This window comes from Globicephala melas, chromosome 11, assembly GCF_963455315.2.
Source record: "Globicephala melas chromosome 11, mGloMel1.2, whole genome shotgun sequence".
NCBI classification, from domain to species: domain Eukaryota; kingdom Metazoa; phylum Chordata; class Mammalia; order Artiodactyla; family Delphinidae; genus Globicephala; species Globicephala melas.
In genome coordinates this window covers 76,673,904-76,692,737 of record NC_083324.2, presented here as the reverse complement: position 1 = coordinate 76,692,737, position 18,834 = coordinate 76,673,904, and the positions used below count along the sequence as shown (strand labels likewise).

Below are 18,834 nucleotides of genomic sequence, written 5' to 3'. Positions count from 1 at the left end.
TTTTTTTTTTTTTTTTGAGTTTGCCATCCCGATTTCACACAAAAAAAGACCAGGGCCAAAATGTCCCTTTCCACCCAAATATGAAAAAGCTGGGTCTTCTCATCTCATCTCCATCCTCTTCTGAAAGCCATGGGCCAACTGAACCCCTACTCCTGCATTTCCAATCTGAATCCTCTCACTATTAGTTTCATCATCATCATCATCGTCGTCATCAACATTGTTGTCCTACTATTAAATTCTCAGAGCGAGAAATGAAAGGGATGAGCATCTGACAAAGGGGAAGGGGCCATAAGGGAGCCTCGGAAGATTCAAGGGGAAAAGAAGAGTGGGTTTTCCTTTCTTTTTCTTCTTCTTCTCCTTTTTTTTTTTTTAATGATTAAAAACACAGACGACTCCTGTAAATAGAAGCCTCATTTCTTCAAGAGATGCCTTTTGAAACCCAGTATCTGAATATTCAACGAAGGCAAAGCTCCACTCTGTACGTACAACATTAATATGATCTCTGCAGAATTTGCTACTCAGAAATATTAACATATCAAAGCCAGTGCCGGAGGCGAGAGAAGCTATCGATACGCGAGCACAGGGTAAAGTAAAGATTATTGGTTCTGATGGTTGGAGTGGCGGAGCTGCGGGCAAAATCGCGCACACCATTAACAGAGAGTGAGCGCTCGGGGAGCTGCACCTCCGACGCGGTGGCAAATATTTTATCTAGGTGGTAATTACCTCGCCGCTGACCCTCTTCCGCGTTCTTTGGCTATAGGGCTTCATTATAGGCAAAGACAGTGTAACTGCCACTTACCAGAGTGAGTCAGGGAAATGATATTTTGTTCTTTGCAAACAGAAGTGGCCAAATTTAAAGAACTGAGACACACACCTCCCCCCGACAAGCACACGTACCACACTGCAAACAGGACAGCCTCTCCCTGATGAATTCGTGTAGGGCATTTAGGGCACTGTCCTTTTTTCTAAAAGAGCATCCAGGGGTCTTGAGAAGTGAAATCTATTTTTTTCCTCCCACAGTAAATTCTGGAAATCATTAGAAATGTAAGTTCATCCGAGAGCTCAGCAGGAGAGGAAAAATGGCAAAAAGTTTTGCTTTTCAAGAAATCATGTTTCATATGGTGAGTCACCTGTAAAGCATGGATTAGAAGAGAAACAGACTTTTCCATCTGAGCTATTGCACAATATGGCGACATAGCAGAGCGCTTGAGTTAAAGCCCTCCCGATTTTTGATGAACAAAGGTGACTCGAGCTATTGATGTTAGAATCCTGTGTGCTACCAGTGACAATAGAGAGAAGGGACTTCCTTAGCGTTTCTTCAAAAACGGGGAGTCCTGAGATGAAAGAGCTGGGCAGGCGGCAGGACAAACACCACCTTTTAATGCAAGACTTCCTTGCTATCCATTTGCAAATTGTCCTGAACATTGATCCTTTCAGAGTAAACAGACACACAGAGACACACGCCCTGGTCTCCGAGGCTCAACTAAATTAATTGGCCTTTCTCTAAGACACGTGGAAATGGAATAAACTCAGCAGCTAAATTCTGAATGCCTTTGCATGGAGGGGGGAAGGATTAGGCTTTAGTCAAACAATACAGTCGTAAACCCCAAGTTACCTCCCCTCTCTCCTTGGAGCCACGCCGTTCTTCTAAAAGATCAATGTTTGGTTTAAAATAAATTCGGCTCCTATTTTTAGGTGAATGACACCGAATTCTACAAGAGCAATCAAACGTTACCTAAGGAAGCCCATTTCCATGGCCCTGAGAGGACAGGCACGCAGTTTCCATCTTGTAGTGACTGGAGAGCTTTGGCCTTTCCTGGGCGGGTGGTGAGGGCTATCCCCTAAATCTCTTAACGAAAATTCAACGGATTGCACAGCCGCCTCCCTTCCAGCTCTCCGCCTCGGCCTCATAATTCTCATCCCCTGCCAGCTATTGTACGATCGGATGTAATTGCCAAGCATTTGAGAAGGTGATGTTGGAGCCACTGCGGAACTGAACGCAAAAACGCAGTAGCGCGAGCCGGGCTCTGGGAGGAGACAGCTCCGGGCTCTAATTAGTGGCGCTGTCCTTCAGCACCACCGACATCTCCGGGAGCCCTGAGTACTTGGCCTCACCTGTAGTGTGAGCACCCCAACGGACCCGGATCAGCACGTCACCTGGTCCCTCTTTCACTGTGTATTTTAATCCCTCTCTCCAATAATATGTATATTTTATTTCAATTTTCACTAGTCTGGGCCTATTTCATGTCATTTCAAAATGGCTGAGTATTGGCCTGTCTGACAAGCTTAATACGGCTCATTTTTTAAAATCTCTGTGGAGCAACAGTAGTAGTTTAAAAAATAATAATTTTCAAATCGCCATGGGGTGAAACAAAAGATTTAAATAGCCATTTAATGGAAGTTCCAAATATCCACTCTGACAATAGTTAGTTTCCCAAAGGAAAACTCTGTTTTCTTCCCACCTCAATTTAAACGGAGTTTCACATTGGACATTGGGTTGTAAAACCTGCAGTTTAAACATGGAATAATCCGTTGCTTCCTATAGATGCATTTTTTTCTTTGGAAAAACACTGGAGTCTTTTAACAAGCTTTGAAAGGGGTGGAGAGGGACTGAAGGACATTTATTTGGTGCCATCAGAAATGACTCCGTTTTTAGTGGTTCGGTTACTAGAGACAACTGCGGCCCTGGAGCTGGAATTAGTCCTAGTGAATAGGCCACATCTTATTAATTCGTATGAAGTTGGGGTAACAGCTGGTCCGCCTTGCCTCGTGTGCTCCTCGGGTTACTCAGCTTGCTAGGAAAATAAGCTTCAGAGGCTCTGGGTACAGTGAAGTGGGGAAGCCAGCAAAATTGGCACTGCCTTGAGGCCCTTAAAATGTCATAGTTCAAAACCTTTTGTCAAAATGGAATATTTGAGATGCAGCTCCCATCAGCGTCTGAGCCAAAATCAACAGCTCTCCACTCTTGCCTACCCCCCACCTTCCAATTCCATGGGTAACTCTGGATTCAGATGTTTCCCTCAACAGATGGGAACAAGAAAGCTTTATCCGGTACAGTTAACACCACCTCCTCCTCTCACCCTCCCTTAAAGAAAGAAATGTTCTGGACACTTAGAAAAATGAGGGCAGCTACAATATTGGTGTTTCATTAGCCTTCCCTGAAGCCCAATGAATTTAACCTCTCAAAGCCTCAAGCTAACATCATTACCTCAAACACCCAGGCTGTGGCTGGCACATTTAGGGGTAAAAGAGACCAGAAATTCTGCTCGAGGATGTGGTGATGGGAAAAGGGAGTGTGAGAAGGATTTTTTCCCTTTTTTTTTTTTGCCTCTAACTTTGGTTCTGTCACTGCTCCATTGAGGAAGAGCAAATCTCTTCTATCACAGCCTTTTGGACACAGGCTGGTTCAAGCCTCAGTAGAGGAAGGGAAACTTTTTAATGTGGGTATGCCTGTGTGGGACAAGAGTAATTGACCAAGAGTCATTGTTTCCTCTATCATCAGATGGGGATCTGATGTTTAAAAGCATCACTGGACTTTGAAGGCAAAGTAACAGATGAGAGAAGAATGTTTAGTTTTAATATGTTGTTACTTACCTCTTCTTATCACTCCACCTTGGCCATTGAGAACGAGCCCACACTGGGCTTCCACAGAGCCCTTAATAAAAGAAAAAGAAAGAAAATCACTCATATAGATACTAATAGATACATTAGTTAAGTCTTTCAACCTGTCCCACCCCGAACCCCATCTCCCCATAACCCCAAAGTAGACATTTAAATGCAACCACTGAGCTGAAGCAAGTTTGGAAGCACACACAATTTTAAGGGGAAAAAGTGTCAGAAAAACCACAATCTAAAAGTTGTATAAATTTTAAGGTATGCATTTTACAGCACCATACAATATTACACTTCAAAGCACAGGAGTGCCTTTTATCTTGGCATAAGAGAATGAGAAACGCTTTGAGTCTCCATCAAGGCACACAGCATATATATAGACAGTTTCCACGGCATTTTCTGCGTGGAGCAAATGACACCAGAAGCGTCAAGTCTGGCACTGTGGGTTTCTTGGGAGCTCATAGGAGCTATTTCAAGTGCAGGATTCAGGAGATCTTAGGAGGGTTCTGTTTTACCCCAGATGTAGGAGCATCCTACCATGCTACCCAAAGTGTGTCTTATGGAGGAAACACCTTCAGTGTCACTCACTGTAGACCTTCAGCCTCCTAATGGATTGAGGGATCATTTGAGCTGGGAAGGAGGAAAAGGTCTGCTGATTTTTGATTAAGAAAAATAAAAAATTTCTCTCTCTCTGTCTTCTTTCTTTTTTCTGAGTCGAAATGTGTTAAAGGCTCATTTTCCTTTACAAACAAACGAGGTATTGGACTTGAAAGAGGCCTTGAAGGGTGTTAACCTACCCAACAGCCCGTGAAGAGTTAAGTAAATGCGGAGAGAGTCGGTGCATAATAAAAACCCACTTTACAAAACAACCTTTACAGCCCTGGCTCCCTTTCGCTTCCCCATTTTCACCATATTGAGGCAGGCCTGTAAGACCCCCCTTTTCAACCTACTCACGAGTTCTTTCTTATTTTAACTGTTCTGCCTTAAAGTGATTATCAAATCAATATGAAAAAAAAAAGTTGGAGACTGAGCATAAATTAAAGCGGTGATGGGAAAAGGTGTGACAGTTTCCTTTGTTGGCCATAGCAAATCTTTTTAGGGGACTCAAAGATGGAACTGAAGCCACAAGACTGTTTGCATCTGTTAGGCAGACTTAGACCGCCCTCCAAACCATTGGACTTTCACTTAAAATTCTGTGCAGGGAAAAGTATATTTACATTTGTTGCATTTGAAATGAGGCATATGCTGATGAATGTTTTAAAAAGGAAGAAATAAAAGGAGAGAGACGGGTTTCTCCCACACATCCCCTCCCCATTTCTCTTTTTAAAAGTAGCTATGACTTTTTTTCTTTTTCTTTTTCATTCTGACAACTAAGTCCAGGAGGGGTGGAAGAAAATAACTTGCCAAACTTACAACTTGCTTCTATATCTGTATCAAAAATGTATATACACCCTTCTGTAGACATAGATGCATAAATATATACCATTCTCCTCTATTTCTTCTAGTGTCTTGGAGTGTTTCTCTCATGATGAATTTTCCCTCACTATGAGCAAAAAATGGCAAAAAGGAGGTTAAGAATGTTAAAAGACATAGGATGAAAGTAAAGTTTTCAAAATGTCTGAAATGGAAAAGGTAGAGGCCAGAAGTTCTCCAAGGAAGTGAATCACTTTCCCTCCCTGTCTGTGGCGCACCGTTAAGATGTTTATTTTCTTAGAGGAAATGAATCTTTGTCTCTTCACTTAACAAACTTTTCCCCCTCATAAGTAAAACATGTTGTTTGGTCGGATGACATTGCATAAATGACCAGTTGAATGGCACTAAGTCGAAAATTGGATAAACTACGGTGTTCTTTTGCACGGGATTCGCTCTTTGTCTCGTGCTTGCAAATGTTCTAATCCCCTCTTTTGAAAAATGCCCGGCTTTGTGCCTAGCACAGGAAAAAAATTTGTACAGATACAAAAAAATCAGCGGCAGACGTGGCTATTAAAAGGAGTAAATAGGTTTTAGTTGAGCTAAGCATTGAATGGCAGATTTTTTTCCTCTTGAGACATAAGGAGATCCTTGTGAAAAATGTAAAAATGCCCTGAGCGTATAAAATTATTTCGTGAATGTAAATGTAGAAAGCAAGGTTTATGGAGCCAAACCTTTTTTCTCGTGCGCGGATTTTGTGGCTTGGGCTCTTTGTTGGGACTGTAAGGGCTTTCGCTTTAATTTTTAAATAATCCCTTGCTCAGAGGTAAGTGAGGGGGAAAGATTTTCTGTGCGCAACGAGGGATCTCTTATGTCTCCGACTCGTGCTCTTCCAGTATCTCTCCTTTCATTGTGGGGACCTTGGAGAAAGTGGCCACCTTCGTGTGGACTCGCAGGCAGAGCTGTACTTTCAGCCAAAAGAATGCACAAACTCGTGTCTTCTGGGTTCTGTTTGGGACATGTGTGGACTTATTTGTTTGAAATGTGGCTGTGACAGTATGTCTGCATAATCATATATTCTATTGTTGGCAAACAATGTGCAAAAATACATTAAGAGAGAAAGTAGGAGAGATCATTTGATTGAGTCATGGCCTTCACCATATCTGAATTCCTTCCTTCCTTCCTTCCTTCCTTCCTCTCTTTCTCCCTTTATTACTTTCTCCCTCGCTCCCTCCCTACCTTTTCTCCTTTCTTCCTCCCTTCCTATTCATTTTCTCTCCCCCTCTCTCTTCCCTTGTTTCCTTTCCTTCTTTCTAAGGAGTTGCATCTTTTGTAAAAATTAATGGCTTGGAGAGTGAAAACAAAGTTGTGACTCGTTCAGCCAGGTGACGGGATTGGGTGCTCCTCGGGCAGCGAGAATCAGGCTCAAGCCCACACCCCGGCCAATTGCATTGTGCAGAGCCTTTCATTGGGGTAAATTTTTGAGGCTTACATTTGCGATTCTTTACTGTCCACAACGATCTAGGATATTTGGTGAAATTTTAGCTGGCGCTCAGGGTCCCCCAAATGTTCTGAGAACAAACCAGCCCCCCCAATTCATAGTACGCGCCCCACAAGCTCAGTCTGGGACAAATGCCTGGAACACGCGGATAGACGCAGCAAAGCTCCGAGACTGAGGGTACGATTGGTCATCAACTCATCGGGTCTTACGCTGAGTCCAGTTGGCTCAACCCCAGCCTACGTGATCTCCCCCACCCCATGCCTCAGGGACAGAAATGTGGATTCACAAAAGACCTCAGTGCAGAACGCCGGAAAGTGGGGGGGCCCGCAGCTAGCTGGACTCCCGAGCGTCCAGGTGAAATGCCTGCTCCAATGAGAGGGACAGAGTGGCACACGCCTCCTTTAATTGTTTTGATAACTTTCCCTAAGTGGTGTGTATGTGTGCGTGTGTGTGAGTGAGTGTGTGTGTGTGTGTGTGTGTGAGAGAGAGAGAGAGAGAGAGAGAGAGAGAGGTGGCGCGGGGAGACGGCTTACAGTCGGATTATTAACGGCGCGGGAGGGGGAGGGAGAGGAGGGGAGGGCGCAAATTCGCCGCATGCTTATTTACCTGCAAGTCGTCGGCTCCCGCGGCGGCCAGCCCCAGGCTGGGCCCTGGCAGGAGTCTTTGATCTGGGTGCATTCCATACTGAGAGCCATGGCTCATGAGGGACAGGTCGTGGCGGCGGTAGGCATCGAGGCAGCCCAGCTCCCGCCTCTGCTCGTCCAGGCAGGACGACTTGAGCGCCCGCGCATTGTGCAGGTTAATAAAGTCGGTGGGCTCCCCGTGGTGGATCTGCTGGTAGTACTGTTGCGAGTGGTGGAGCGAGTTCAGAGAGTAGGCGTCGGGAGTGACGGCCGGGTGGCTGTGCTGAAACTCGTAATGGAAGGACTGGTGGTGGAGCGGGGTGTACTGGTGGTTAGTGGAGAAGTAGGGGGACGCAAACTCGGTGCCGGTGGTGGAGTAAGTTAGAGGGGAAGAGGAGGAATAGGCGACAGTGGAATTGGCTACGGACTCCAGACAGCCAAGCTGCATCAAACGGTAGCTGTTTGATCCGTCGTGACGTATCTGGAAGGAAGAGGGGGAAAAGGGAGAGCAGAAAAACTTGAGGTTTGTCATTTTGCAACCGAGGCGCGGCTGTCCCGGAGCCGGGAGCTTTTCTCCGGCTCTCCGAGGGGCGCGAGCGCGCAGGGCTCGTGCCGAGCCGCAGCCGGGCTGCGCGCCTTCGCCGGGGAGCCTGTGCGAGTAGGCGGACTGGGGGTGGGCGGCCTCGTCCTCACAGTCGAGAGCTCGGAAAAATATCCCCCACCCTATATAGGTGCGGGTGACACACACACACGCGCGCGCGCGCACACACACACACACACACACACACACACGCACAGCCCCTGCCCAACTTGCACAGGGAGCCGGACCCGGGAGCCAGATTTGCCACTGACTCCGGGGCTGCGGGCAGCAGAACGAGAGCGTCCACAGGCGCAGCGCCTCGCCACTCCAACCCGCTGCCAACGACGAGATGCCGCGGCTGTGCACGCTGGGATGTTCTGCCAGAGCTGCTCAAAATCTTTTATCTATATATTAAAAAAAAATCCAGTCTGTGCAAATCGCCCAACTTGCTCATTTTCTTAACCATTTGGGGCAGGGAATCCGACTCCCCCCTTTCTGCTTTAGTCTCCTAGAATAAGCCCATTCCAAAAGGGGTGCGTGTTCCCCACCCCCTTGTCCACCTACCGCCCCCCACCCCATCAATCTCTTTGCCTTTCTGAGTATCTTTTTCCCATCTCTATCTCTCTTCTCACCCCCTCCTCCCTTTCTTTATTATTAGGATTATGTTTTTCCCCTCATTATGCCAAATGTTTCTTAACGTGGCAGAGAGTTGCCCTTCCTGGCGACAGATGTCATAACGAACTTTCTCCCTTTTCCTTCCTTAACTTCCCCCGAAAGCCAGATTATAATTAAACGTAACGGTCCGATATAAATTAGAGACAGGGGAAGCTGCCACCGCCGCCGCCACGCCGCCGCCGCCACACACACGCGCGCTCAAAAAAAAAAAAAAAGTAATAATACCTCGGCATCGTGGACTAGTCCCGGAAAGGTAGTTGACATGTTGGGTTTCTCCGAAAGCTTACGATGCAATTTCCCCCTCCAAAAAAAGAATCGGGAAAAAAATCCAAACTTCTTGTATTTTCCAATTTTTTTTAAGGAAAAAAAATGTTCTATAGATAGAGATCTAAATTGTAATGGCTTTGCCCAGATCAGATAGCTCCTTGCCTCGTACCCACTTAAAAACCTGTAGGAACAAAATTTTCCCTCTGCACAAAAGCAGCTCCCTGGAACAGATTTTGTACTTGCTGAGTATTTCTTTGGCTGATGTCGTAGGTCCCTTGGTAATATAGAAGTTTTGAAAATTAAGCATCAGCACTGAGAACTGGGCGGACAATAGGCAGAAGAGATTTATCCCAGGAGACAAGGAATAAATATTGTATCTTCGCCTAATAAGGAACTGGAGGTTCTTTCAACATTTTTATCCATTTTTTCCAACCTTTATCATGCTTTTCTATACCGACTGAGGTGGGGACTCATCTCTGCAGAGAGCATTTGCACACATTTTATTGTGAAGATAAAGATCTAGCCCCGACGTGTGTATATTAGAGATAGAAATATATATTAATTAAAGCTTCCTTTTACACAAGTAAGTGTTCATGCCTATTGGTTCCACTCCCTGGATGCTGAAAGCTGCTTTTTCCAACGAGTACCCAAATCAATTTCACCCAGACTTGGGGGTATCTGCCTTTGACCAAGTGGGAACAATACTCCTCTTTCCATATTTACGTGAATTTGGGTTCTTTTCCCTTTTTTGAAAGGCAACACCTGGCAGTAGCTTACACTTTCAGCAGCTTTAAAACAAATAACCATGATGGACAGTCCCACGTTTCCATCATAAAGAAAGTGTAACTGGCCATATATTTAAGAAAAATATAAGAGAATAAAGACTTGTGACAAGATTCTACATTTAGGTGAAACGTTGTCTTCCACTCCTCAACCCAACCTATTTTCCCCCTCTTTTTGTGTTTTACTACTTCTTTTTCGAAAAGACTGCTGAATGTTGTATGGACCATTTAGCAGGGGCACCAGGTATTTGAATACCATTACCCCCCCCAGACCCTTAAATGTTTGAAAGTAATATTTTACAAAGAGAGGGCATGAAGGAGGCAGTGCACACTTATCTCTGTCTCCTCGGTGGATTTCTCGACTTCCAAACAGTATTTGAGTTTCACTTCATTCAAAATTCATCTTCCCGCATCAAGTGGTCTAGCGCCTAGAGCGGGTAGCAGTGGCTACAGGCCCGCAATACTGAGGCTCTGCTGAGTCCGCTCACCAGCCCTGCCTGCCTCCTAAGAACCGGCTGGCCCCAGACTCATCTCAGAGATAGAAGGGGTAATTTCGTCTTAATTGCCATTGCATTTGGTTGGCTTTTGAGTGTTTAAGCTGAGAAGGTGTCTTAATAACAAGCCGCAGGCAAACAGGCAGGCATGTGGCTTTTTTTTTTTTCTTTTTCTTTTTTTTTAGGTCGGGGTTTGGGAGGGTTTATTAGGATCTGCTCATGCAGGCTAACTGGGGCTGTCACTCAGCACTCTTTGCTTTATATAAATGGACAAAGCCACACGACAAGAATTGAAATGCACTGTCTGAGATGGAGATCCGCGGTGCTTCAGTCCTGCGCAGGGATCAGCTGCCAGCACTTGCTCCCCTTTTCAGGGTGCGCAAGTGCCCCCCTCCCAACTTCTCGAAATTCCATATTTTGGTCTAATGAAGTCAGCTCAACAAAGATGAAAAGGAAGGATGACCAACTTGATCTTTAAGTAGGAGGGGTGAGATAAAGGCCGTTGCCACTGAGAGGCTGACTCCCAAAATGCTTGCAGTGGAATCTTTTGTTTGCCAGGACGGAGAGAGGCCTCTATATTCCACCCACAGACAAAATACGCGTCCGTGGCAGCCGGGGCCTGCCCCCAACACCTTACCCCAGGAGCGCCCGCCCCTGCGGAGGTACAAACCTCCCCCCAGAAGAATGTGCAGGTTATCTAGAGAATGGCCAGACGCGCTTTTCCTGGTGGCTCTTGTTGGTTTCCCAGTACATCCCAGCTCAAATGGGAAAGGACGGCCCCTTCTCAGACAAGCCGCAAACCCCTCCCTCAACTCCCCTACTGTCAGATACATCTTCATTGAAGGCGAAGGGACCTTCTTTGCCCGGCTTAGGTCCAGGCAGCAGACGCAAAACCCTCTCCCTCGGGAACGACCAGGAGGCTCAGGACGTCTTGGCCGCCTGCTCTGACTGCTGTCCCAGCGCATTTGGCCTCTGCGTTTGGCCCTGTTGGGGCGAAGGTCCACACGCGGCCCCCGCACTTCTGGTACTCCCGGTAATGAGCTCTGGCCTGGAGCTGAGTACATCCACAGAATGACCTCCATTTGTCCCGGCCATCTGAACCCTTCTGGACATCACCGAAGAACTGACAAACGTACCTCTCCCTTCCATTCCCTAACCCCACCCAGTTTTCCTGAGCGACTTCTAGGTACCAAGACAAAAGGCGTCCAGGCTTCATTTACTGTGCTTCTTGACCGCCCCCCCCCCCACGCCGTGGTATCAGAGGAAAGTAAAGATCACGAGGGATGAGGAAAAAAACTTGTATTTAAAGGAGATGAAGCGGGGAGGGTAAACAGCATCTCCTTTAGCTTAGGAGTCTACTTTGCCAGGGCCTATGGCTTCTTTGGAAAGCTCTCCTCCCATCCCAGTGCCCCAGCTTCCCACACCAGCGTCTAAACTGTAGGGAAACCCCATTTGGCCAACTGCTCCCTCTCGCCTCATCCCAACTTTAAAAAAAAAAAAAAGAAAGAAAGAAAAAGAAAAAAAGCTGTTTGTCCGTGAAAGAGAAGTTGGGGAAATCATCAGCGCCATATGTACATACTGGTCAGCGGCTCCCTTCCATCTGCTCTGGGGTTGCTTGGCGCGCCCCTTTTCTAAAGAAACTCATTGAGGCAGGTGTGTGCTGTGCTTGGTGTCTGTGTGTGTGTGTGATGAGCGCGCGCGGGGTTTGTTTCTGTCAGACAGTCCCCCCCACCACCTTCCCTTCCCATCCAATTAATAGTCTTGAGCAATTAATAAGTGCCATCCTGCTTGACCCAAAGGCTGGGCTTTTCAGCAAAGCTAATTCCCCTTTCTCTGCTTTGGCCCTTTCCGGGAGAGCGACTGGCCACACATTCTCCAGCGGGAGGTGTAATTGAATTAACTGGCCACGGTGAGTTGGAGACACAGTGACAATCGCCTGGGGCTCCCTCCCTGGGGAAACCGGTAGTGAGCATCCCAGCCTGAGCCGAAGCCGGACCCGCTCCGGTGCACTCAAGATAGCTCATAAAAGCACAGAGCAACCCTGCCAGCCCGGCACCCTAGAAGCTGGAGAGGGTCTCTCTTAGCACCCAGCGCTTCTGCTCTGCCTTCTGAGTCCACGCTCCACTCCAGGAGGGATTGTTCCACCGCAGCCACTTTAGGAATCAGCAGAGAAATCTTTATATCTAACGGGTTTGTTTTGGTTAGGATCCAAAGCTAGAGAAGAGAGTTTCTGAATGGTTTCCTACAGTTCAGACTCTGGTGTAGAAAGCTCAGGTCCCTTCCTGGGCTTCTAGGCTGGTACCGTACTGGTCACCCCAGTTTTCATCCAGTCCCAAACATCTCCATAGAAAGGATCTGCCACTCAGTGCGTGTTTGAGTTTTGTGGACAAGTAACAACAAGCAAGTGCCTATCCCTAGTTATTAAACACGTGTTTCTCCTCCTCCTGTTTCTTCTTATTCCTACTTGGGATTTCTTTTGCTCTTCCAAATGGATTTTCTATGGACTTTGTTCTCCTGTTGCTTGAACAGACTTTTCCTACAGAATTGCTTGCATAATTCTAAGTGAAGTAGAGTGGTTAAGGACTGTAATTATTTGGGCATTTTCAACCAAAAATACTTCCTTGGATATACACATACATCAACCACAGTATCTTCTTTCCCTCCCTCTGTTCTTCCTCATTTCTTTTGTTTCTTCCTTCCTCTTTAGAGGAAGGTAGAGATGAGATTGAATCCATTAAACTTATGCCTTAAGGGAGCATGTGTGTACATTGTCTAAGAATGACATTTAGTGTGTTCTGCTCCAGCGGGGCACACAGTTCCAGAGCCCAGACATGAGCTAGCACAATAGGAGACAATTTTCATGATCGCGAAGACCCTGGCTTCGGAAGGGTACTTGTACAGGAGGACAGTGGAACACTGAAAAATCCACTATGTTCTTTCCACAAAGTGACCAAGAAGTGTAGATCTGTTCATCAGTACTTCTCCTAACCCTTCCAAGCCTCCAAGCCCCTTTCACTCCTTATTCTGGATGCACATAAAGAGCAGAGGTGACTTTAGAGATTCAAAAAAAAAAAAAAAGTAAACAACTGCTGTGTCCTATCTTAGTGGTGTTTATTCTGGTTCTATCTGCCCTCACTTCTTTGTGAATCTCCATGAGCACTTCCACCCTGGTTAGTCTTCTAAGACAAACTCAGCCTGGGGTTTCCAAGAGCCAACCTCACAGGGAGCCCTCGGGGGCCCTCGCTCAAGAAGCCCCAGTTTCACAGTTACTCAAGCTTTTAATGACCTGGCAACCTCTTCTTATTCAAGGACCTACTCTGGTGTGATTCTCCTAGCATCTACCAGTAGTAACCGTGGGAGAGTGGGTGGGTGGTGTCAATCCTTCAGGTGGTGGAAAGGGAAACATGCTGGGTCCACCAGGCAGTATCCTAATCCCTGGTTCATTCAGTTCTCCTGATTAGCCAAGGTGGACAGAGAAGAGTGCTCCAAATCAGGCAGATTCTGGGCAGGAGGCAGAAATCGAAAACTTGACCCAGTTACAGGACCAGGATATTAAGGGAGAAAAGTCATGGCAACGTGGGTATGTAGGTGCTCGGGGTCAGACTCCGTCTCCCCCCGCCAGCCAAAAATGAATAACTTGCCTTTCTTACTTCAGTTAGCCTCAGCTGGTGCCAACTCTGGGTGTCTTTCTAAAGGTCCCTCCCCTTTCCTTTCCAGTTAGGCTTTGCTAACTCTTCTTCCTCTTGGTATTCCCCACCCGCATCCCCATTCTTCCTTCAACAACAGAAGGGTCACTTTTTGAAAAACGTTACCTTAATTGCAAATGAGAAATGGCAGACCAGTCTTAAAAAGAGCTGTGGGATATTTAGGGGAAATTAACATTTCTGATAGACTCCCCAGTCATTTCAGTTTAAGAGTTGTCATTGATTTTTTTAAACTCCGTTTTCTTTTTCTTTCTTTCTTGTTTCTTTTTCCCCCTCGGTAAAACCTCCTCCGGCAGGACCCTACCGCCCCGCCCTCTGGGCTGATCGTCAAAAGCCTAATGCGGATCTGTATTCCGCCTTAGCCTTGCAGCCCACAGGCAACATGGATTCCGTAATCGTACAGAGAAAATGCATTTGCAAGCAATTAAAACGCCTCGCGAACGTATTAGTCGAAAATTAAACAGAAGAACTCTCCCGTCTGAAGTCTTCCCTTTGATAACAGTGAAACTTGGAGCGGAGGCCCTCATCCTAGAGGGCGGACTCCTCGCCCTTCTGCAGCAGCTGCCTGGTTGGACCGGGGCTCCCACCCTCTCCCGGCAGCGCAGCCGGGGCGCCTGTAGCGCCTGCCTTGTCGTCCCCGCGTGGTCTGGGGGCGCTCAACCCCAGGCAGCGGGGCGAGCCCGGGAGGGCGCGGCGCCTGGAGACCTCTGGGCTGGCTGTGCTCTTTGTGACAGGAAGCTGAGGCCTAGCTCTCCCAAGGGAAACTTGCCTCTTTTAGCTAAGAAATGCATGAGTTCGGAAAGGACCGCGCTGCGTGCTCTCTCCTCCCTCGGTGGTTTAGCCTTGCAGCGCACTAGGGGTTTTGGGAAGTCGGCCGGCGGCCGTTTCAGTAAATGGAACCTTCGTTTACTAAGCACTTTTACAAGTGTTGACTCCTCTGATGCCGAGTACACTCCCTCTCCCCATTACTTTCTTTTTATAGAGCAAAGAATAACAGTAAAGTGACAGCAACAGCTAACACTGAGCACTTAAACGTGTCAGATCCGTTCCGAGCTCTTTACGAGCATGGTGTCATTGTATCCTTACAGCATACCTAGGAGTTAAGTATTCTGGGGTAGGTAGAGTGTGTATTAGTGTCAGTATGAGGTAGGTATGAGCGCAAACGGGGACCCTGAAGCCCTGGACCCTCCCTCGCCCAGCAGGTAAGCAAGCAGTGAAAGTGGGGGTCAAAGAGGTTTCAGTGATAGCCTGGGTCATACGAGCTTTTAACTCAGTGATTTTTGGCATCAAATCCAGACTTTTTTCCCCCCCTACTACATCTTCTGGCTTCTACTGCATCTAAACTTTTCCAGGTTTTAATTTCCTCCTTTTATCCCACATCTCCATTCCTTTCTAGATGCCTAACAAAACATACCCACATTGAGGCCCGGCCCAGGTTTCTTTTGCAGTAAGGGAGGGTCATCTTGACGCCTCTGGCTGCAAATCCAGGCTCCTTGATCTGACTCCTCAGTTTCCTGGTGACGGACTGCGTGTGGGGCTTCCAGAGGCTGCCCGCCCTACCCAGGCAGGTCGGGTTCTGGCTCTATCCCCGGTAGGCAGGGGCAGAGGCCGGCCGGCTCCGCACGGATGCTCTGAGGCTGCGGCGCACACCCGGAGCCAGGCCACAGGGGCGGCCGGCGGTACCCGCCAGGCTCCTCTTATACGCGCTTCCCAGTCCCACGGAGGCTGTGGCTTTGTGGATCCACTGCTGGCCTCCGGGACCCCCTCGTAACCGAGATGCAGCAATAGGACTGTTGGATTTGGAACCACAGAACCTGAGCTTCAATCCTGAGTTCTACCTGAGCAAGTCACTTAATTTTCTCACTTGTAAAATGGAAAACAAAAAAAGTTACTAACACTTAGCTCCTCTGGCTGTTGTGAGGCTTAAGTGGAAAAATTGCCTATCTATTATCTATTATCTATTATCTATCTATCTATCATCTCTGTGATTAGCCTGGACTGAGGGGAGCATTTAATAAATGTTGGGTATTATTATTTGGAAGGAGGGGATTGTTAAGAAGGCCCCAGAAGAGAGCCTTTATTAGTAGGACATCCTTGCTTCCCTAGGGTCCATTTTTGCAGACCTTGGACAGATGGCACCAAAGAAAACCCGGCTGGGAGGGACTTCAGAGGTCACAGGATCCTACCCTTTGCTGACATATGATGTATAAAGTCACACAACTAAGCGAGCGACAAGGCCAGAGCCAGAGCTAGAACTCAGACGCTTGCATCCACTCAGTCCAAAGCCCCTCATTCAGGATCCAGGGAATGGACCACTCGCTACCCGCACCCTCCCGCTTCTTTTATGGCTAATTTGTATTTCCTCCTGACTTAATTAACATTTTGGTCTTTAAATTTTTTTTTGAATTTTGTTTCTTCTCACTTTCTCTCTCCCCCCTCTTCATCCCCCCTTCCTCCCCCTCTCCCCCCACTTTTGCCCCAGGGTCCCCATATGCCTTCCTGGGATTCTGCTGTTTTAGCTCCCTCCCCGCTAATCCTCAAAGGCTTCTGTCTCACCTTTGGCTCAATATCCTGGGCATCTTCTCAGTGACATGGTTGAGGGAGGGGGAGCGTGTGTGCTTCTCCATCTGCAATACTTTGAGTCCTGGTCACCCTAGCACATGTCACATCACCTACCTTCTAACCAACCCCTGTGGGTCTGCCTGGTTGCTGACCCCAAGCCCCTGCCTCTGCTTCTTCTCCCTCCTAGTGGCCTTGGGGAGCTTTGAGGCAATCAGGCAACCAAAGCCTCCTCTTTTTTTTTTTTTTTTTTAAAACTAAAAGAGCTTTGTCTTCCTCTTCTGTCAATTACCCCAGCAGCCTCTCAGAGGTCCCATTTATTTTTCCATTGACCTTTTCTTCCTTACCTACTGGAACAATGCCTTATTATTTTATTTATCTTAATCTCTGGTGCAATCGCCCTTTTATTCTTCAAGTTGGCTGCGCTAGTGTTTGCTTTTACACTTTCTCGACTTCATTATGTAATCTCGCCGAATCTCCACGCTCTGTGCATGCTGTTTAAACCTCATGTCTGTCTTTTACTTACCCTTGAATAGTTCTGTTTTGAAACTCCAGGTCCACCCATATTTACCGTATTCCTTTTTTTCCCAACTATCTGTCTGCTGCCTGGAATGCCCAGAGATATTGTCCAGCAATGTGTACCAGTTCTGCTTTACTGCACATCTTACCCAACAAGACGTTCTGTTAAAAAAATTTTTTTTTCTACTTGGGCCCTGCCATTTTTGGTGGCCTGTGGTAACGCCCCTTCCTCCAAAGTCTTTTCTGGTTACAGGGTTCATGTGGTCCTTGGAGAACTGTTAAGATACATTTCTCTCTTTTGATTTCCCTTTGAGCAAGTAGAGGATGATGAAGAATACGTAGATCGTGCCACCGGTTAGCTCTGTGGCTTCAGAAAAGTTACTTAACCATTTAGCTCTCTCTCACAACCAGGTTACATTAAATGCGGTACGTGTATATGGAACCACGTCATAACTGATAGTGTGCTTTAAAATGATTGGTTATGATTTATTTCTGCAAATAACCTTCTTGCTGGTAGGTCAAGTTGCCTCATTAGGTTTGTATCAACCTTAATCGTGATGAGCAGTACTGTGTCTCTTCCACGACCATCCTTTCCAACACTGAATTCTGGTTTGTCTGTCTTCACAGAAATGTCTACATTGCTACTAATTTCCGTGTCAGAGACTGTGTTCTAGAAGTCTAGAATCAGAAGGGGACACTTCTCCATTCTGGATTCACAGAAAGCCTTGAGGGAACCTATAGACACACTCTATTTATTTATTTATTTATTTTTTGCGGTACGCGGGCCTCTCACTGTTGTGGCCTCTCCTGTCGCGGAGCAGAGGCTCCGGACGCGCAGGACTCTCGACCACTGCGCCACCAGGGAAGCCCTATAGACACACTAAATCTCCTCTGTCTCTTAATGTTTTCTGCAAAGGATGGAGATTGCCGTCCCAGAAACAGCCTATCGCCATTCCTGCCCTTTGGTAATCCTCTCTCCATCAATTTCCTTTTCTTCTCTCAACCACTCACTCCCTTTCTCTCTCTCTGTCTTCAGGTAGAGAGTCTTAACTGAAGAAAGAAATAAGCACAGAAAAGAAGACAGCCCACTTGGAGCTTTTTCCCCTGAGGGATATCCTGCTAACCTGGCTGGGAGTAGATCATGTCACGGAATGTCCACTTTAAGAAGTTCAGTGAAGTGGGACAGTATGGGTTAATGTTTTGTGATCTTCAGATGTGAAAATGACACCTCTCAAGCCTTCCCTTTTGGAGGAATTAGAGATTAAACCTAGCACTGAGATTTCTCTCTGGTACAAGACCCTGGAAACACGTATAGACTGTGATGTATTAAGTATGTGTCATATATTAGAAATATCTGTAATGAATGCAGACATTCGGATAAATAATACAGTGTACGGTTCTTTGTATGATTGAACACTATCTACTTCTCATATATTCATGTGCCAGCCGTTAAAGAGAACAGGTTTCTTTCCCTAGTTAAATACGTTGAAACAGCATTAGTCTTTCAGGAGTGTGTTCCAATTTGAATGCTAAGATTTAGATGGTGACAAAACTAAGCACATGTAGTTTCTCTGCTTTGGTACATTCAGTTTTGACTTAGAGGAAGAAGCTCTTCCATTAATTATCTGGACTCTGGTGGTAGAGGAGGTGTAGTAATGCAGGATGTTAGAGAGACATCATTTCAATGGACTTTTCATTGACGAGGTCCAGTGTATCTCAGATACAGCTGGCAGCAAAATTCAAAATTCTTGAGATGAAGAAATTGTACACCTTGACCATGTGCTTGTTTACCACTGTTGCATAGATTATGGTGACCAAAATAACCCAAGTTTTAAAGAAGTCTAGGATTTCAAATTATTCACACTAACATTTTTTTCTCCCTTTACAAAATTAGCAAACCAAAGATAACTCCAAAATCTGTGTTTTTCCCAGAGAACATGGAACCTAACTCATACTTCCACAGATAAGTAAGACTACTGGCTTAGTAGGAAATAAGTGTAGAAAGGTAATCTTATCTCTTCCCAAGATGGTATATCAAACATGAGACTGAGGCTGTGTTATGACTCTTACTTGGTTGGAAAGAATGTCAGTAGGGTGACTTGAAATGA

General features: G+C 46.5%; 1 protein-coding gene across 1 annotated transcript in view; it reads right to left on the bottom strand.

Annotated features, from left to right (window-relative positions):
• Window positions 1-8,665, bottom strand: part of TFAP2D (transcription factor AP-2 delta) — a 55,206-nt gene extending 46,541 nt beyond the window's left edge. The window contains exons 1-3 of the mRNA XM_030871100.2: window positions 8,627-8,665; window positions 7,130-7,627; window positions 3,595-3,655 (exon numbers count right to left, since the gene is read on the bottom strand). Of these exons, the coding sequence (XP_030726960.1) occupies window positions 3,595-3,655; window positions 7,130-7,627; window positions 8,627-8,665 (598 nt within the window). The remainder of the gene's footprint in view (window positions 1-3,594; window positions 3,656-7,129; window positions 7,628-8,626) is intronic.
• Window positions 8,666-18,834: the final 10,169 nt, after the last annotated feature.